We start from the raw sequence: 21,935 nt of genomic DNA on the forward strand, positions 1-21,935 counted from the left end.
TGTTCACCATAATCCGAATATTTAGAGAACAGGTAATTACCTTTTTTTGACATTATAGAACAGTATGTAAATGTTGACAGCAATTACTGTATGACATACTATATATTGTACCACAGTACACTGTAAGTAAATATGTTTCAGTACATCACTGTACTGTAATATTGTAATGGAGGGTTGGTCTAACTGTTTGTAGGCCTATTCCATGTACATTTTTTGTAACTCCATGTTCTCTTTTTGTAGAATTGAAAGACTGTCACATGGGGGTGGGAGGACAGGTGTGTTCTCCCCACACCAAGAGACCCTAATTGTTGATATGGTCCGTGAGAACAATGCCATTAAACTGAGTGAAATTCAGCAGAAGATCATTGAGGAACATGTAAATTTTGAGGGTATCAACAGTGTCAGCCTCTCTGCTGTTGATCGTGTCTCAAGCGCAACAGACTGCGCATGAAACAGCTATACAGAGTACCCTTTGCCAGGGTTTTTTTCCCCCGTTGCCTGGCCAGACAAAATGTGGCCTGTGATGTGGATGAAGTGCTGTGGCCTGACCCGGTACGGAGACATGATGCTGTGGCTGAGTAATGCACTTATTTGTATATTTTTGTACTTTATTTTTACATGGGCTTACTGTACACAAGTGGCAAACGCATAAGATTTCTGTTTTGTCTTTTTGTACAAGTGCTAAATGCACAGGTTTTTTTTGTTTTGCAACATGCATTTAGCCTACAGTGAACAATAAACATTCATTTCTCCAGCTTCATGTCCTGAGCATTGTGTTTTCTATTTTTCTACGTAGTGTTTAGTGACTGTTCAGTAGTGTCTTTAATTTTGATTGACTCGGGGCACGATTTGACAACATAGTTCAGTTTTGAGCACAGATTGAACTGTTTTGAGGTGAAAGTTTGGGTTTACAAGAAGAGTCTGAGGTTTTGTGAATGTAGCTTGAAAATTGGCTTTTGTGTTCACAGTTTAGAGAAAAAAAGAGCAGCTTTCAAGAAATGTGTCTTACCAATCGAGAAAAACTGTAATATAAACACATTTTATATGATATATGATTGATTTTACAGTAAAGGTTGGAATTTCATATCAGGTGCTTGTTCATGTCAAACACCAAAAGTGCAGATTTTCTTGGTCAATAATAACATAAAATGTTGGTGTTTTTTATATAGAAAGTTATCATTTGGCTTCAGCAGACTTGTATAATAGCTCTACATGTTTTCTTCTTTTGGAGCTTTTATTGAGAGGTAAAGGAACAAAATCTTTCTTACTCTTGTATTCCACAGAAAAATTAAAATACACTTCAAGCTTCACGATCATAATTAACTAATGAAGGGTAATTCAATAAAGAATGATGAAATTTTGATTTTCACCTCAATTAAATCAGCACTTCTACTAGAAGTGCTGATTTAATTGAGGTGAAAATCAAAATTTCTTCTAGTAACATACAGCCAAAAACAGATTTCAGCTTTTCCTACACCAATGTTCCAATGTAGCAAGAGAGATTACAATATCACATTTCCATTGTAGAGAGCAAGAAATCATTTTTGGAGATTCCAAAACCTCAAGATTTCTTAATCAGGGCCTAGAGGATAGATCTCAAAGCTATTCTCCTCTCTTTTTGTATTGTCTATTAAATTCTTTATTAGAAAGACTGCTCTTCAAGCATTACCTCCCCTTCCATCTTCCATTTTATCTTTTTCGCCCACACAAATCCACTCAATATTCACACTTTCTCAATAATCACATGCATTCCTTTGACACTGTCACAGAACCATCACTCTTGCTCTTTTTTCACTCTCTCATCCATTCTCCTACAGCAGTGCCACATGCTGAAGGGTTTTAAAGCATCTCAGTAACACATATTACTTGTTTTCACTCATTAACCCAATTCACATCAATTAGTTCATTAGTAGGTTGTACATACCAAACAACATTAGAAAAATGGTGATAGAAAAAGTTTTCCCAAATAGATAAATACAAAGTTTCAAATGAAATATGTAGCAACAGTCACTGTTTATGAACACTGGTTGTTCTTATACTGTATGTACATATATTATGTAAATATTGTATGTGAACAGAGTGAGAATGGAAAATTGAGAGAAAATACTTATCATTTTATCTCCAGAATTTGTTTATACGATCCACTTGGTAGCTCATTTCAGATTTCGTTTTTTTTTTTCAGATGCATTCTCTTCTGTTTTCTTTGTTTTTGCACTTCTATGTGTCATATTAAACAATATGCACAAATAATATGTGTAGATAGTCTAATAAAACAGTTGCATAAAATTGAGGGTTACCTGTGTGTTTATCTGATTTATCCTGCTAAAAAAATAAGTTAGAAATATTACCGGTACACTGCCATCTAGCATATATGTTGAATCTGTTTTTAATGTTTTGATTTTAACTCAGGAGTGTTCCTGTGGCTCAGCGGTAGATCATTGCATTAGCAGCACAAAAGGTTGTGGGTTCTATTCCCCAGAGAACACATGTTAGGTAAAAAAATTAGCCTAAATGTGCTGTAAGTTGCTTGCGTATGCTAAATGGGTAAATTGTGTTGTAATTAAAGTTACATATTAAATCAACAACAAACTACAAGAGAGAACTGTCAAACAGAATAGTTTTATTTTTCTCACTAAATTTGTGACACATTTGATGAACAGAATTACATACACTCTCAGTTAACATTATACTGCAATTCAAAACCACCGCACAGGCAAATTTCCCAGGAAAAATCTGTGAATCCGCTGCTCTGAATCATAATAATTTTTAGGATGCAAATCCGGCTTGTGCCACATCACGTCATACATTTTGTTGGCAGAAAAAAAATTTTTCCCCAAATTTTATCCCCAGTTTGACCTTTCAGTAGTTTAAAATTGTTCAATCAAATACAAAAATAGTACAGACTGTTGTCTAGTTTGATCTAAGCTAGACGATTACATAGAATAAATGGCTTCACAGGGAAACAAACAGAACATACTGAGAAGCATATTGAGATTTATGCTTGGTGGGATGCACAGAAGCGTACAGGTAGCATCGAGTCCCTTTGTACTGTACACTGTTCTCAGTCACATCAGCAGGCTCATCCTCCTTGATCGAGTCTAATGTATTGTTTCCCAACCATATGAAGAAAGAAAAAAAATCACAAGATCATATGTCCATTTTGTTCAGCAGTTTAAATTATTCATATTGGTCAAAGTCCAACTTAGTTCAGTGTGACAGTCTGTGAAGCGCTGCAATTAGTACAATCTGTTCTTCAAAGTTCAAGGAAATATAAAACATGTTGACTAATAAATAACACTCTTTAAGTATATGATTAACACCCTGATCATAATACCTGGCTTCAATCCTCAAAAGATAGCAAGCATGTATAGCATGTATTAAGCATCTTATATTAATGATGATGCTTGAGTTTAAGTGTCCCTCTTCACCAGTAGTCACCCTAAATACATCATTAAATACATGTCTAATCATGAAATCCTCCATTACATAATAAGTTGTCAAGTACATATTGTTTAATATTTATTTTTGAGATTATTTCGAGTTTTTCTAATTTTCTACTGCATGTTTAAACTTCACTATTTTAAAAAAGGTAATCTTTTTTGTTATTATTTTATGGATTTAACTGCAGATTTTCAGTCAGACAGTGAAACATGATTTCTGCCATGAACATGGAAATAGCAAAAAAAAAAAAATATATATATTTATCTCATGTACAAACTGATTGATATTGAAGCACTGAATAAGTAAATAAATAAAAAAAAATATCTAAAACACTAAACATTCAAATTATGAAGAGATTCAATAATAATAACAATAATCCAAGTTTGATTATTAATAAAATCATAAAAGTGGTTTCATAATGCCATGTCACCAAAACACAATGCTACTCTCAGGCAGGTGAAAAACACAAGGCAGCTGTGTGTCGTGAACTTCATTTTTTTTTTTTGTCATAAAAACATTTAAATAACTTCCTTTTTTAAAACTCCTCCTTTTCTAGACAAACACTGCATTGATATTTCACAATAGAAATCAGTTCGGTTTAGTTTTGTTACATTTCGCTAAGATGGAGTTTTAATGCAGTTGATACCATTAACGTCTTTTCAACACTGTCCAAAAATACAGTAATCAATGTTGTAAACAGTCACAGTCAGTTTCCAGCAGGTCCTTATAAACCAAAGAGATCCATCCAAAATTTAATTTTAGTTTGTGTTTCATATCATGTTTTAGTCATTTCCACAAGTTTTTTCTTCTTCTGGGTCCTTTTCAAAAGGGCTGCTCTTAAGTGTTTGCTGACATTAAGAGGCACTGTCTTTGAAAGGATCCAAAAATGGTGTCCAAAGAGATCAAAACTTCTTTTTTATTGTGACTGCCTCAGTCAAAGAAGTACATAAACAAAAATAAATAAGAGTCTGTCAGTGCTGCTCACTGCTGGCAGTAGTATGTTGATTCATTCTCTTTCCCCATCTTCACTGCTTCCTTTAAAACAGAGGGAAAAAAACACATTAACTTGACATAAGCTTTATATTTAATTAACATGCAAATTATCCCAGGAGTGTCTAAAGTATTTGGGAAATAATACACAGATTTTTCTGTACAATAATCAGTATGATGTGAAATAAGTCAAAATATCTTTTACTTCAAAATGATACTTAATTATACTTCAACATTCATTTATGGACATTTTTATTTTAGCTGTTTTGGAGTCATGAAAATGTTTATTATTACTATTATTAATAGTTTCACAATTATATTATTACATTTTATTTTTTAAAGAAATTTTTTTTTCATTTAGTTTCTGTTAACACTTCCCCACATTTATGGAGCCAAAAGAGTCTCAATAAAGATAAATGCACACACTACATTCACATGTGCACACATAGGATTCATACATGGACACACATAATTCATAAATACACACACAGGATACACAAATGCGCACAAAATTCACAAATGCACACAAAAAATTTAAAAAGCACAGAAGATTCACAAATGCATACAAAATTCAGAAATGCACACAAAATTCAGAAATACACACACAATTCAGAAATGCAAACAACATTTACAAATGCGCTCAAGATTCACAAATGCACAGGACAAGATTCAGAAATGTATTTCTGATGAACACACATATATCTTGATTTACAAACTGCTTGCGGTCTGTGAACTTCACTGCATTTGTGTGTGAATTTTGAGACTCCCCTGACTTGGCTCGACACACAAATGCCTTTTTTTAATCAGGGAATGATCTGCAACCAATCAGATATCTCCCTTGTTTTAGCCAATCACAAGAATGCACCCCAAGTGGGGGATTGTTTACTTATAAGCCAATCAGCGAACGACTCACTTTCCTCAGCGAACGATTCACTTTCCTCACGCAGCGAACGACTCACTTTTCTCAGTGAACGACTCACTTACCTCACGCAGCCAGCGACCCACTTTGCACAGCAGGAGACTCACTTTCCGCAGCCGGAGAGTCACTTTCCTCTCGCAGCGAACGACTCACTTTCCTCATGCAGCGAACGATTCACTTTCCTCACGAGTCACGCAGCGAACGACTCACTTTCCTCACGCAGAGAGCAACTCACTTTCCTAAGCGAACGACTCACTTTCCTCAGGCAGCCAGAGACCCACTTTTCGCAGTCGGAGAGTCACTTTCCTCTCGCAGCGGACCACTGACTCTCTCTTCATGTAGGGACCGAATATTATAATTAAAGTGACTTCTATATTGCATCTAAAAGAATATTTAGATATATTTAAATATTCAAAAAGGTGTAAAAATTTTTTTTACTTTCATTAAAATATTTCAATAAAATGAAATAATTGCCTATTGCAAATTTATGAATCCATGGTTAACTTTTTTTCTGCAGTCACTGGGCTATATGTATTGAGACATTTTTTAATTTATATTTTGTAAAAAATAATAAAAAATAAACCTGAATTCTAATCTAAACATCTGTATTTTCATACAATTTCATAAATAAGTAGGCTATAATATGCTGCACCACAGGCATATCGCGCTGTGTGAACGCGTTCATGTGATTGGCTTATAAGTAAACAATCCCCCACGTGGAGTGCGTTCTTGTGATTGGCTAAAAGAAGGGAGATATCTGATTGGTTGCAGATCATTCCCTGTTTAAAAAAAGGCATTTGTGTGTCGAGCCAAGTCAGGGGAGTCTCAAAATTCACACACAAATGCAGTGAAGTTCACAGACCGCAAGCAGTTTGTAAATCAAGATATATGTGTGTGTTCATCAGAAATACATTTCTGAATCTTGTCCTGTGCATTTGTGAATCTTGAGTGCATTTGTAAATGTTGTTTGCATTTCTGAATTGTGTGTGTATTTCTGAATTTTGTGTGCATTTCTGAATTTTGTATGCATTTGTGAATCTTCTGTGCTTTTTAAATTTTGTGTGTGCATTTGTAAATTTTGTGCGCTTTTGTGTATCCTGTGTTTGTATTTATGAAACATGTGTGTGCATGTATGAATCCTGTGTGTGCATATGTGAATGTAGTGTGTGCATTTATCTTTATTGAGACTCCTTTGGCTCCGTACACATTTGACAGAATTTTCTGGCAATCCATGTTTTCACAGATAAACATTAGGGGGCAGTATTGTGCATCTTCTGAACTAGTACAGAATCTCCAGATCAAAAAAGCAAGCGAAGAAGAAGTTTTTGTTTAAAACTGCTTTTTATTTAAAAGTAGAGGCTCTGTGTTTTTTTATATACAGGTCCTTCTCAAAAAATTAGCATATTGTGATAAAGTTCATTATTTTCCATAATGTAATGATAAAAATTAAACTTTCATATATTTTAGATTCATTGCACACCAACTGAAATATTTCAGGTCTTTTATTGTTTTAATACTGATGATTTTGGCATACAGCTCATGAAAACCCAAAATGCCTGTCTCAAAAAATTTGCATATCATGAAAAGGTTCTCTAAACAAGCTATTAACCTAATCATCTGAATCAACTAATTAACTCTAAACACCTGCAAAAGATTCCTGAGGCTTTTAAAAACTCCCAGCCTGGTTCATTACTCAAAACCGCAATCATGGGTAAGACTGCTGACCAGAAGGCCATCATTGACACCCTCAAGCAAGAGGGTAAGACACAGAAAGAAATTTCTGAACGAACAGGCTGTTCCCAGAGTGCTGTATCAAGGCACCTCAGTGGGAAGTCTGTGGGAAGGAAAAGTGTGGCAAAAAACGCTGCACAACGAGAAGAGGTGACCGGACCCTGAGGAAGATTGTGGAGAAGGACCGATCCCAGACCTTTTTTTTAATTTTGTGAAAATTATAAAAAATGATGGTAATGTCTTGCAACTTAAAAAAATGCTGGTGAGTTAATAAGATAATGTTGATAATGAAGATAATGATAAGAAAAATGTTTCAAACATGTGCTGTCTCACCTCCAGCTTAATCCATATCTGAATCCGAGACATGTGTGATGGAGAAACGTGACACACTGGATGGAGAAACAGTAAAACGGGAGACCTGTGCCACAGGTTTAGTACTGCCACTCGGTAGGCTCGGCTTTGCAGTGATGTCTGGAGGAGAACCCTTAGAAGACGTGGGAAGAGGCAACAATGGGAAGTCATCTTCCCATTCAAACCCTGCACCTTAGAACAACGACAAAGCAGGATGGAAAATAATTAGTATTTAAAATACTTGAGAACAGATACAAAAATAAAAAAAATGTGTGTCTTACTCTCTTCTGAGATGTTTCCATCAGAAGACTCATCGGAGGCATTGACCTTTCCCTGCTGGTTTTGTGCTTTACCCTTTGCACTCGGTTTGCTTGACCCTCCACCCAAGGGAAAACTTTGATCTGCCAGCTCTCTGGTTGGGCTTTCCTGGAGAGGTTGACAAAATGTTATTATTAAACTTCAAAAGTACTCAAATGTGATTCAATATATCATCGAAAAAATCTTGAAAAAAATGGAAAAAAACGAAAAGTACCTGGTCAAACAGAAAGACGGTGACATCATCAAAGAAAGACACCACCTTCTTTTTGTTCTCAATTTCGTCAGACAGTGAATCGCTGAGCAGCGTTGGCATCTTAAGCAGACTTCTGAGTTTGTGTGCATTGCTGCAGTCACTCACAATGATAGGTACGGTCAAGATCTCGTCCTCGCTTTCTTCACTCTGTTCCTGGATACTGTAAGTCCGCAGCTCCTCATCAGACTCATCACTATCCTCAGAGTTGCCGTCTTCCTCATCAGCCTCCTCTCCATCTGTGGGAGACACCCGTCCTTCTAGTGGAGGTGGAGGAGAGCCAGAACGTATGGAGCTTCTTTTACGTCCCCCTTCTTCACATTCCTTACTCATAGATTCCAGTACCTCATGTGTAGGGGTAATGTTCCTTTCCTTCTGAGATGCTAGTTCCTCTTCGAACAAAATAACATCTTTGACTATGTCGTCTTCATTCTCATCAGTAAGGACCTCTGGAATATTGGTGTGTTCACCATCACCCTCAGAAGTTATTTGGTCGAGAGACAGAATATCTTCACTACCTACATGTTTGAAAGATTCCTCTTGCTTTACATCGGGACCAAGCAAAGCATCTGAATCAGAAACTTCAGATGGTACGAGTTCTGCAGAAAGATCTAAATCTACACCAAAATTTTCATCCTCACCAAAATAATATTCTATGGTAGACACTTCATTATCAGGAGATGAAAGAGACACGCCACTGATTCTGTTGCAACCAGACATACCTTCTTCAATCTTTGATGGAGCATTTGAGGTTGCATCATCAGGCTGTTCTGGAGCCTTTTCAGTTTCCTTTGAAGATGGAAAATGATATTCATCTCCATCTGCCTCCTTTTTTGGAGGAAGTTGCTCTTCTTTATCAATAATTTCCTCTGGTCCATCTTTCTGATCTTCAAGTTCATTGATGTCCTCTTCGCTTTCTTTATCTTTCCCAGAATCATAGTCAGAGAAGTAGGCCGAATCTCTGTATGGAGTTTTATCACTTAGTGCGTTCAACTCTCCATCACTGCTCTCAGATGTTGTCAGTGCCATTATAATATCAACACTGTCCTCTAGTTTCTCATTCTCTGCCCTTTTAATCTTTTGTTCTTCACTGACAAAATTAGACCCAGATGTCACCTTTCCCAAGGGTTGGATAAAAACCTTAGAATCTTGTAGCTCATGGGGTTCCTTTAGGACAAACTCTGGAGATTCATTGTTTTCTGTGTCATATCCACTGTCCACTGTCTTGGGAGAGCTTGACGGATGAATGGAGGCAGGACTGAGAGTGGAACATGCTGTAAATGGTATGTCAATGGAGTCCATGGAGTCTGGCGTATCAACCTGCTTTTGTAATGACTTGAATGTTGGATTGGTGTAGTCAACGGGTTCAACTTCAACGGTGAAGTCACCAAAAATCCCAGAGGTTACATCAGTGATGTCATCATCGCTGCAGTCATCAATCTCCACCAGACTGATACTAGAGCGTCCATGGTCCACACCACTGTCTGCTGTCTTACTTAAGTCTGACTCTGGCTCTGATTTGGGTAAATCAGCTTGGGATTTCTCCAATTGTGGAGTGGTGGCAATAATTTCAGTTTTGGGATCTGTTGGAGATGCATCTTCATGAGTAGCTTTTTCTTGCTTTAAGTTTGTTTCCCTTTCACCAATATCCACATACTGCTGGGAGACGTCAAACTGTTTAGCACCTTCCCTTGATGACTCTATTTTGGAGACTATATATCCAGCAGATAATGGTGCTTGGCCTAAGTGTTGGTCTTTTTTGGGCTTTGTCATGGGTTTCCCTGGAATACAGTCGATCATGAAGCAGTTCCTCACAAGTGTTCCTGTTAAAGGATCTACAAAATGTGAATTGCTCAAAGCTTGACAACATGGCACGGGATATACTTCAGCCTCTCTGGGTTCATGGCACATATGGATATATGAGCTGCACTCAGGTGAAGGGTTTGAAGGTACATGTCTTCCATGCACTAGACAAGTGTTGCTTTTGACTGTTGCATCTGAGCAGTCAATAGGTTTGGCCATATGGCACGGCAGGGTCTGCTCTTCTGGCCATGTATCCTCAACATCAGTCATCGGCATAGTGTAGTGAAAATCAGCATAAGAATCTTGGATACAAGACCCATGCCTTTGATGCAAGGTCCTTGTGTTTGTATTTGCTGGATTGCTGGTGGACCAACTTCTTCCTCGCCTTTCCACAAAGATGTCTTCCTCTTCATCAGAGTCGCTGTCATCTCGTCCTACAAATATAGCACCACCTGACGCCATGTCAATATAAACTGAGTGGCTACCTGGCATAGTCTTTCTCAAAGAGCCCATCATATCATAATATCCTCCTGTAACATTCTTTCCTATAATGGAGCCCTGAATGTTCTCCAAGTAACGGTCAGCATAGTCTTGTGGAGGACTTCCAATTGATGGTGAAATGCCTAAAGGCTCCTCCAGTTCCCCAAGTGCTTGTCTTAAGCTTCGAGACCCCCAGCTCTCTCGTGGATGCTCTGTTCGGTCTTGTATCATGTAGCAGTCCATGACCTTAGGAGGTGATGGTTCATAGTAGTAACCTCCATCCCTGTCTTTGTATGAGACATAATGACCAGACTCCCATGCTCTAAGAGGGCTACCATGACCCAAAAGAGGCTCCATAGTTAGAGACATAGCAGGACTGGTGTCTGAATCATAGGCACTGCTTTTGTGGATATCCGCTGACCAATAAATGTCTGGTTTAGCTTCAGGGGGACAGTTCATACACTCCTGAGAGTCTCCACTTCCTGTTAGAAAACTTGCATTGCTCACCCCAAACTCTGGGCTGTAAGCACACATGGTGAAGTTATCAATATTGCTTTGTACTGGCTCCTCAATGCGAATGTAATACTCATTACCCACTGGTGGACTGTGAGCACTCAGGACTGGTACCACACCAGGGGTGTGTAGTTGTTTGGGCTCATAATATGAAGGAGAAACCCCTAGGGCAAGTCTGTCAACAGCACAGCCCCCCACCATTCCGCCTGGGGGATAGTAGACCTCCTGGCAATGGGGATTGCCTTGACCCAAAGTGCCAGTGGTGGATGAAGATTGGTAGTGCTGTTCAGCCCGTGCCTGCTCCCACTTGTACTCAAAGTTGAGGCCATGGCTGGTTTCAGTAACCGTTAAGATGTCATCTCCAGATTCTGAATGGTAGCCGTCTCCACTGGGGAACTGCTCCAGTAGGGGGAATGAGGAAGTGGTGGATGACATGGGCATGTCGATTGCTAGTGCACCAGCTCCATGGACATTAGCATGACTTGTGTTTGGTCTCATGGAGTTCCAGCGTCTCTCAAAGTCTTCCTCTGCCTCACTGGCTCCTTTGGCACATAGGTAACTTAGCAGCAGATGAACTTCTTCTGCATTGGGCCTCTGATCAGGCTGAAGCCAACAGAACTGCATGACTTCATACCTGGTGATATAGAAACAAAAACATCATACAGTTTTAGAGCAAATGTTACTAAAAGTTTCACTTCAAAATTCACTTCTTAATGAGCTTTTTGGATCTATTTTTCAGTAGGAAAAAAATCTAAAAATTCTTAAAACAAGATTCATGTACTTGAAAAGTAACTGCATAAAATGTTTATAATAAAAAAAAAAGTATTTTTATAGCTCGAGGTCAATCTATAAACAATATCTTTTTGGACCTCAAGCAAATTTATTTTGTTTTAAGGATTGTTTTGAAATTTTAACTGGAAACCTGTTGAAAAAAAAAAACAGCATTTGCTGGTTAGGGATATTATGAAGCATGGTTTGAGCTGGTTTAAGCTGGTCCTGAGCTGGTTATGAGCTTGCCCAGAGCAGGAGCTAGTTGCTTAGAACCAGCGCATGACCAGTTTAAACCAGCTCAAGATCAGCTTAGGATCAACTATGGACCAGCTTATATCAGCTCAAACAAGCTGCCATGCTTCAAAACATACCTAACCACCATAAGCTGTTTTTGTCAACACGGAAATTACACAAAAATACAATTAAATTGTGTTCGAACCAAAATATCTGAATATAATAAAACAAAATTAAAATAGTTTTAAGAGCAAAGACTCCAAAAGAGAAGGGTGAAAATCGAAAGCCTCTAGCAAAGTGAAAATCCAGGCCTCTAACTCTAGATAATGGTTAATAAAAGGAGAAAGAAGATCAATTTAAAGTTTATTAGACACCCACCAGCGGTCAGAAAGAGGGTACTTAAGAAGTGGCTTGTGCAGCTTCAATTGCTGGTCCTTTACAGCATAGCTGAGAACCTGTCGGTCTGAATAATGACAGTATGGCTGATTCCCCAACTCAAACAGCTCCCAGATTGTTACACCGAGTGACCTTATGCATAGAGAGAAACAGAGTACTCTGGTTAACAATAGCAATTAATGCATCAATCAATAATTACTTTATATCTATAATCAGTGATGAAGGTTATTCAGGAGGCTGTGTGTTCTTCATAAAACTGCAAAATAAAGGCCTAAATTCAACACTAAATTTATGTTACATATTGCTGAAGCCTCATGTGAAGGTACTGACCAGATGTTGCTTTCCTTGGTTTGGTCCGCCACCAGTAAGTTACCATGAACCTCATCAACCAGTTCAGGGGCAATCCAACGTAAGGGAATCCAGGTCTGGTCTGATGTCACAAAGTAGTCATCCTGGGGATAAACAGACATGAACAGAGAGTGAGAGAGAGAGAGAGAGAGAGAGTTAATGAAATTCACTAACCACATTTTTAGTAAAAAAAAAAGCACAAAATCAACTAGTAAATGAATGCAATCTAAAATATTCACATTTATATTACTATTCATATTATATTACTATTAGACATTTTATAGATAAAAATTTGTAGATAAAAAAATACCCACCTTGTACTTGTTGTGTGATAGTCCATAGTCTCCAATCTTAACTTTTATGTCTGATGTTAGCAGACAGTTTCTTAAAGCCAGATCACTGCAGAAAATAAGAGCACCAAAAATAAATAAATGATAAGCATCTTCTGAAAATAGGACATTGCCTATATGATTTCATATTGCTAGCTCAAACATAACTGGATGTCATTTACAAAACTGCCAGCCCAAAATTAACATACATTTGCAAGTATGACACTGTAATGTGATGTTACTTTTAAAAGATAATTCTTCAGGAACTTGTTCAAAGTATCTTCGCAAGGACATGTTGTAGTTGCTTGTAGATGTGTGGTGACCCCCAGCAACAAAATCACTGATGCTGGAGTGGAGTAAAAACACTCAGGCAGCATCAGGAGATTGTTGCAGGGAGAAACCTTGAGACAGGAAGAAGGCAATGCAGATATTCACACTCATAAGCTTCATTCTCATACTGTTAAATCTGATGGCAGGTTTCCACTCCTTGAATTGAGAATGATAAAGAAGATTGTGATGATAATTTCTATATTTCGGTTCTAAAAGATTCAAAGGTTCTCCAAACATGGATTTGTACATTAAAAAAAAGTGTTGGCTGACCTATGGGTGAAGTTGTTTTTGTGAAGGTGAAGCAGGCCTGAAGTGATCTCACACGCCATCCTCTGAAGTAGTAAGGGGTCAGAGGTCATGGAATCTGTTGCCCGGCAGCTGCGCAGGTAACCTTTAACATCACCCTGTTAAACACATAAAACACATGCTAAAACAAGAAATGCAAATCAGTATGTATAAACATCAAAATAATGTGAGTTTTTTTTCTTCAGCTAACCACTGGGGGGCGATATATAACAAGACACCACGAGAGCAGCTTTTTGATGTTGTTGCTAAGGGCAATTCTGTTTAAAAATATGCTGTTACACATGTGACCTAGGCAAGCAATAACAGGAGAAGAATGACATCAAATAAAGAAGCACATTATCATGTTGTGACCCTTGCATTTCCACCTTTTTTTTCAATGCTTAAGCTGAGACTTCTGATTTATGAGCTGCAATAGGTGAATAGCTAACAAAGTGCAGTAAATGGTAAAAATAGCTGTGCTACAAACCAGTGCATATGATTAATAAAATTTATTAAAATAATATGAAGATAAATACCAGTTTGCAAAACCAAGCAGCTAAAAAGCTAAAATTAAGCTAAAAACTGGCCTACTGGCCAAACTCTCTAAAGTCTCCATCATATTCTGGTATCTAGAAATGGCCAACTTCAAAGAAAGTCAAAGATTTTTTTTTTAACCTGTTTTATTGTCCATTGGGAAAAGTCCCAAAAAGTCCCCCTTAAGAAAAGAAATGAAATAAAATAAAAACTGGACTAACCAGCAGGCAGAACTCCATGACCACTAAATAGGGTGTAACCTCTGTGCACTGAGCGAGACATTGCACTAGAGCCGGATGCTGGAGAGACCTGCAAAAACAGTTTCAGCCCAATCATCATTACAGTACACTCAGAGATAGTTCACAAAAAATTAATATTCTGTCATCATCTACTCTCCCTCATGTTGTTCCAAACCTGTATGAATATCTTTCTGTTGTAGAACCCAAAACCCCATACCATTTTTTTTTTTTTTTACATACAATGAAAGTCAAAGGGTTCAGTGTTGTTTTGGACCCTTTTGACTTTGATTTTTATGAAACAGTTTGTCAACCTTCTTCAAAATATCTTCTTTTGTGTTCCACAGAAAATCCTGCAGTTTTCAACAACATGAAGGTGAGTACATAATGAGTGAACATTTATTTTCGAGTGAACTATCCATTTAATATCTTACATTTTAATGTGTTTATTACAAATTACTCATCTTAGCAGACATTCTAGCCTAATCAACCATATATATTTTTCATAGGGTTCGTCACCCTTGGAGGAGTTTGAACCTAAAAATGTTCAAATCTTTTTATTTCTTCTTGCAAAAGAGATGACATAAAATGTATCAATTAAATATACAATGCGATGATTTGTTTACCGGTATGGCCGAGCCTCATCCAGAAAATGCATCTGTTCCTGAACGCTGGCACTGGCCTTTAGTTCCTTCACCACCACCTGGGTACTGCTGAGACCAGAGTGAACCTCCCCCAACAATACCTGCGAACAACATCCCACGACACACAGATACACAAACACACAAGGGAAAGACAACAGAAACACACATACAGGTATGAACAGAGGAAAATGGACAACACACACAATTATGGACAGTGTGACACAGATAGACACAAACAGATGTGCACATAAAGGAAATGGTTAAACAGGAAGGAAGGAAGGAAGGAAGGAAGGAAATGGAAGACAGACATTCCACACAAACAAACCCAAAAAGGTTTAAATCAAGTCCAGGAATTATGCGAAAAGATGCTCAAAGGGAAATGCAGGAAGACGAAACAACACAAAACCAGATGAGACATTGGTAAACATGCAGCCGCAGAGACACAGACATACAGATGGACATACCCATTCAATGGAAAGTTGGGGTAATTGGGGTAGTGTGTGTTTATGTATGTGTGTTACAAAAAGACAAAGAAGCAGAGAGAAAGAGAGAAAGAATGAGAGTGAATGAGGCACAATTATTCCTAATACTAAAGTGCTTCTGGAATTCACTGCTACACAGAAATATCATCAAATTCTCGCAAGTCCAACATCAAAGCTTGAGTATTACTAAGGCACTTCAAAGGTAAAATGGCGTGTAAGACATTTTCACATCCTTGGGTCTAAACTATAGAGATAAATCTTTGATCCGTGGCAGAACATGCCTAAGACATTCATATCTGTGAGGTGCACAAACATACAAAGCAAATAAACAATGAACAATAAACCAACTGCACTTACCTTGCCAAACCAGCCATGCCCAATCTCCTTTATATAAAGCAAACTGTGACGGCCAAGATCCGTGGATCTCAGGAGCTGGACTAAAAGAGGTTATCAGGGAATAAAAGACACAGACAGAACAAGATATTAATTAGCAACTGAAAACCTGTAATTCAAGGTTTAGGATGGAAAAAAATGACACGACATGAATAAAAAATATTTCTGTTTTACAGACAATCAGATGTTCTTGCTTCTAATGAAGCACAAGATGCTTTTTAGATCATTCTCAAAGTGCTGCTGTCATCAACACTTCAATTAATTTGTTATGCGGACAATAACATTTGAAATTTAAAATTGTAGTACGTTAGAAAAATGCAGATCAGCAGTATTTCCCCTATTGCATCTAATATATGTTAGAGCCACTGTCAAATAAGCAAATGTATAAAAAGAAAACTGATTAAAAATACTAATATTTTTTTTTTAAATAATAAAAATTAAACAACATTAATAAATATTTCAACACACCCTTAGTTGACAATTGAGCACTGCAAGTGCATAAAACAAAGTTTCGTCAGGATTTTCCTTTCCTCCAACAAGAAAATCATCCTCCGAATATCCTCTCCAAAAAGCAGTGAGCGACCTTCTGTACAAAAGTGATGTTGAAAAGCACACAATCAAATTCAAGAGACTGTCTGAAGAGTTCAAAATCTCCCTGTGATCTATCAGACTGCTTTAAAATAATTTTTCTGAAAAGCAGAAGTCAGTGAAATCTTCCGCAGAAGGGACGAATTTGACGAGTGATTTTCTGTACCGTCTGACAGATCCTTGCATATCTCTATCATCTCAAAATGCCATAACAGTCCATTTCTCTCTTTCACTCATCTCATTGTGCCCACAAACAGTTTATTGTAAAAGTCTATGACGTACTGTCTCACTCTCTGTCCCCTTTTTACGCAGCAGCCCTATTTTACACCCATGTGGTGTTGTAGAGGCTGCTCATTCTGCCTGCCCCCTCACAGAAAGCCCTCGCTGGGGAGAATCAGGCTCTTTGTCATGCTGCCGGTGCTGCTTGGTACCACTGACAGGAAGGAAACACTAATGCTATTATTCCTGAGGTTTCTAGCTCAGCACTGGGAAAGCAAATGGCCGGTAAGCAAATCAGAAATGTTTGATGTGGGCGCAGAATAGGAAAGAACAAATCTGAATAAATATTATATTACAGTGGGATTGCAAACAGTACAGAACATATAAAGAGATTGAAGATATAGTTACAAACTGCCTAGATTTGAAATTCAATTATGAGTTAAATCAATGTGTATATCAAACATTAGCAGCACAAAGCCAAACACAAAGAACACTTTCAAATATTCTATCAGTGTTGTTAATGTTAACTAAAACTAAAACTATATATATATATAAAAAAAAGGTTTTGGTACTAAATACCTAAATACCTATGAAATAAAGCTGAAATAAAACAAAATATAAATATTAGATGAAAATGTTAACTATAATAATAATAATAATACAAATGAGAATAACTGAAATAAAGTTAATAAAGAATAAAATAATAAAGTTTAAGTTCTAAAATTAATAAAATAAACTTAGAAATACATTAAATCTAGTAATTAAAAAAAATCTAGAAAAATGTCAAAATAAATATATTTTTTAAATGACTTAAAAATATGACTTAGTTTTGAAATGACTAAAATTTTAACTCTGAAAATTAAAACTAATTCAAAATATTAATAATTATTTTAATCTTATGGTAGTCATGCTGGTTTTTGAACATGGTTTAGCCAACTTAAACCAGTCAAACCAGTTAAATATCAGATTAGATCTGCTAGAAACCTGCTACGCTGTTCCAAAACACAGCTAACTGGATGTTCCAGCAGGTTAGCTTGGTAATAACACAAACTGCTGGCATATGTTTCTTGTTTACAGCTCAAAGATACTGAAATGTTGCTATTCATGTTGCTATGTTAGTCCAGTTCTTTATAAATGAACTTTCAAAAAAATAGTAAGTATAAATAATAAGTTTCTATTCAGCTGGAAAATCCATGCCAGCTATCACATTCCCAAAACACAGTTAACTGGATTTTCCAGCAGGTTAGTGTTAGTCTAGCCAAAAAATAAAAAGAACTGGCATTTCTGAACTGGCATTTCTTTTTCTTATACAGCCATGACACACCAAAACATTTCTGTTACGTCAACCAAGTTCAAGATTCATATATTAATATATACATTATTCTGTACACCACACACATAAAACAATAATTTAGGAGATTAAATCCCACATTAAACGCACCTGTCACTAAAACTTCAGTGTGTACTTAGCCAAATATGAACAAAACAGGCTAAATAGAAAAACATGGAGGTCTGCCAACAGTATGACAACAACGTGCCAACAAAAATCACATCACGTGTCAGAATTTGCTCAGTGTTTATTTGAACACATGATTGACTGCTCGGCTTGCTCATTACTGGGGTGTTGGTCACTGACAGTGCCGTGCTGGCCAGATGGCTGCTGGGAATGCAATCGTTAGGAAAATAATAGAGAGAAATTGTTCCACTCTAACCAAACAGAATTATCATACATTATCAAACACGGTGAAATGTGTTTACTGCTGCGGCGCACGTCTTGCGTTATTGGTCCCTCTAGTCTATTTTTCCCAGCAATGCAAATGAGTTTGAATAACAATTTTAGTGATGTAGTTTAATGAAGTGAGTGTGATAAAGAGGGTGTGTGCATGTTGCATATGAAATGATGAATTCACTTGCTTAGATATAGATTTGTGTTTTTTAGGGTGTGTTTATGAGCACAGCTGCTTTGGGGTGGATACTGCACACCAGAGTGCAATACATAAACTCTTTGGCTGAAACATCTCAAATCAGATGATAAACATTACAGTTAGCTTCTTCATTTGTCTAACTTACATCCTAGTAGAAGAAAGACACATCTGATTACAGACAGATGCTATCTGTGTCATGGTGACTGAGACCTGCGCGTCGTGGCAGGAGGTTTGTATATCTTACCTCAACCTCATCCTTATGGAGTGACATCATTCCAGCCACTCCTAAAACCAGCGCTTCTTATGAAAGTCTTGTTGCAGACTACTATACCATAAAGGAAACCAGTGGCGGCTCCTGCCAATTCTCTCAGGGGGGGGGCAAATGTTTGCTTGATTAATGAGGATAGGTCACCCATTCAAATGATAAATTAACGGCTAGTTAAAGAAGTAAAGGGAACTGAACTACTATAGTATTAATTGAAAATAAACTGACATTAGGAATCAATCTCTTGTTCTCCTTATGTTCCTATATGCGTGTTAACAAAATTCAGCAGCAAATGAAGACTGACACAAGGATGTGGTTTTTCCAAAAAATAGTTTTACTTCGATTTCAGTTTAATAAGAAATAATTGAAGTCACATAAATCACTTATATTACACTGCTCATTTATATCACATTCCTCACTTACATGACTCACTTATATTACATTTCTCCCTTACATTACACTGCTCCCTACTATCCAGATGCATCTTTGCTCTTTCGTGTTATTTCACCTTATCTGGGAGATGATGCATGTCGGTGACACCTGTAGTCATCCATACGATGTCCGTCACGCTCATGTGATGGAACAAAATGCAGCTGTAAATGAGCAGAATAAAGCGTCAGCTACTTCGCAGCCTATTAGCCTTTTTCTCCGCTCATTCCACGTCCTCGAAAATCCTGATTTATACGACTTCCCTGACCTTTGTAGATACTTGTTTGATGTTTACATTTGGTCTTGGTTGTCCTAAATCTTTAATTGCCAATTTATTCTTATTGCTACAACGAATGAATAGTATTTATTTTAATGACACGATATAATTAATCTGCGCTGAGGTAATGTTCGCCGTGATATCGATCAAGTTCAGCTGACAAATGCAGCAGTCTCTCTGTTTTTTTTCACATTTGATAAAGATATTAAAGTAGTTTTTCATTTTTTCATAGTTTTTAAATATTATTGGATGTCACTGTTCCCATCAGTCGTTGCACAGGTTAAGGTTACGCACGATGACGAAACGTTAGGGCTAGCCCTCCCGGAACTCATTGAGATTGCATTCCAGTGCCTGCAGTTCGAAAAAAATGATCTTTGTATGGAAGTCTATGAGAGCACTCGGGGTGATTCTCAGTTTGACAGAAATCACCCAAAAAGGGGCGGTACTACACAAAACGCGACTCGATGCTGATTGGACTATTTAGAGGCAGCACAAACAGTCTAGAATAGTGAAAGCTAGCATAACACAGTGATTGAATGTAAAAGAAAAAAAAAACCCTCCCTTTCCTTTGGTGGTGCGTCGCTCAATCGCCCTAATGGAGAAACCGCCACTGAAGGAAACCATAGTGGGATTTTTACTTTGATGAACTGGCATTATTATATGTCCGTTGGCAAAATACTGCATCTATTATTCACTTATCGCGTTAATGAAATGCCAGAGCGTGATAGTTCTGTGAGCTGAATCCAGCAAACCACAACTCCTTAACCTCTGACCTTTACTAATCACACCACATTAAGGCCTGCCAGGCTATAATAAAGTGAGCTGTTGTGGGGAAGAGGGAGACAGGGTATCCATGGATCGGACTGTACACATCGTCTCCCAGATTCCTCAGATTCCAAGGCACATTTATGTAGGCTGACTGAGGCGGCATTATGCAACAGGCAGATATTGTGCTGATCGAAATGGAATAAGAGAGAGAAAGGCGGAAAACAAAGACAAAAAAACGTTGGAGTGAAAAAAGTGTTTGGATTTCAAGATAATTTGCTTGTGGGGTAAGAAAATGTAAACAAGTCTTTATCTTTAAGGATGTTTGTACTGAAAAACAAGAGAATTTGCATCAGTGAAGCACATGCAAATCACAAAAAAAAAAAAAAAGAAAAAAAAAAGAAAAGTCTGTTTCTCTTCAAAGTATTAGCTCCCGCCAGCCTTGTGGTCTCAGGGCAACCCATAGATTACAGTTCAGAGAGACTGAGAAAAGAAAGCCACTGTTCTCCGTGGCTTTTAGAGTTGTGCACTATTTGAATTGAGAATGGTTTTTAAATCCTAATTTAGTAACTTTTTTTTTTCTAATTGATGTAGAAAAAAAGGAAGCAGAATTTCAGTATGAATTTTAATGAAAGAAACTTTCAAATTAACCGAAATTTAACATTAATTGTAATTTTTAAATAAACAAGTAAGTTTAAAAAGCCTTTTCTAGTTTGATTTTATTTGTGAATAAATTTTTTTAATTGTGAATTTTGCACAACACTGATAGCCATCGGCATGGAGCAGATGGCCTGGGTTCTGAAGGTCCACAGCAAGGCCGTGATGTGGGAGAGAGTCTGTCCCAGGAGAGAAGAGTGGAGGCAGCAGCAGGGCGTTGGTCTCTCCTGGATTTTACACTGGGTTGGAAGCGGGACCGAACACATTAACAAAATCCTCTGGGGAAAAAAATTCATCCAGAGAATGTGAAACTCGTTGCATAAGCGGGGTCTGAGTGGATTCAGGACTGGGAGGAAATCCTCAATAGTCTTGTGCCTTCGTAAGTGCTATCACATCTGGTCCAGCTCATATAGCAATTTCCACATATACGGTGTGATGATGACCCACCTGATCGGCCTGGTTGCTTGGCGACGGGCAGCGAGACCTCGGTGAGAGGCAGGATGTAGACGTCAGGACCGGTGTGTGATGCAGGTGATGCCGGCATGGACATATCCGCTGGATATTCCTCTCCCTCTGCATTCTCAAATTCCTATGGTAGCAATGAAAAACATAGAGGTCAGAGGTTACAGCAGCATAACAGTATAACACTTGACTAGAGTGGGTGAATGGGTGAAAAAAGAATTGTCTGCTCATGTAACAAAAATATGCTCTAAGAACAATTTGCTAACATTCCTATTAAGTAACATTATCTCTGTATTAAGAAAGTTTCTTCTTGGTTGTACGTATGAATGTTAGATGAACATTCCATTCTATTATTTTGAAATGTTAGCTGTTAGTTGATCCTTCTGATAATTAAAGGACAATCTGAGAATAACAAACAAAAATGTTTTCTCCTGAGATTAGGTTAATCGGTTATTTATAATATTCCAAGAATTTCGTTCTAAGGACATTTTCTAGTAATATTATAAAAACATCATATGGATGTCCTATGAATAATAATAAATGTCCTGCTAATATTACAGAAACATTTAG

At 37.4% G+C, this 21,935-nt stretch overlaps 1 protein-coding gene across 1 annotated transcript in view; it reads right to left on the bottom strand.

Moving 5' to 3' along the window:
* Positions 1–2,600: 2,600 nt before the first annotated feature.
* Positions 2,601–21,935, bottom strand: part of LOC132121649 (serine/threonine-protein kinase LMTK1-like) — a 55,619-nt gene continuing 36,284 nt past the window's right edge. The window contains exons 3-14 of the mRNA XM_059531268.1: positions 21,351–21,492; positions 15,743–15,822; positions 14,886–15,004; positions 14,245–14,332; positions 13,475–13,608; positions 12,860–12,944; positions 12,528–12,649; positions 12,180–12,329; positions 7,965–11,430; positions 7,714–7,858; positions 7,415–7,624; positions 2,601–4,476 (exon numbers count right to left, since the gene is read on the bottom strand). Of these exons, the coding sequence (XP_059387251.1) occupies positions 7,422–7,624; positions 7,714–7,858; positions 7,965–11,430; positions 12,180–12,329; positions 12,528–12,649; positions 12,860–12,944; positions 13,475–13,608; positions 14,245–14,332; positions 14,886–15,004; positions 15,743–15,822; positions 21,351–21,492 (4,734 nt within the window). The 3' untranslated portion in view covers positions 2,601–4,476; positions 7,415–7,421. The remainder of the gene's footprint in view (positions 4,477–7,414; positions 7,625–7,713; positions 7,859–7,964; positions 11,431–12,179; positions 12,330–12,527; positions 12,650–12,859; positions 12,945–13,474; positions 13,609–14,244; positions 14,333–14,885; positions 15,005–15,742; positions 15,823–21,350; positions 21,493–21,935) is intronic.

The sequence above is a fragment of the Carassius carassius genome, chromosome 39 (assembly GCF_963082965.1).
Source record: "Carassius carassius chromosome 39, fCarCar2.1, whole genome shotgun sequence".
Classification (NCBI taxonomy): Eukaryota; Metazoa; Chordata; class Actinopteri; order Cypriniformes; family Cyprinidae; genus Carassius; species Carassius carassius.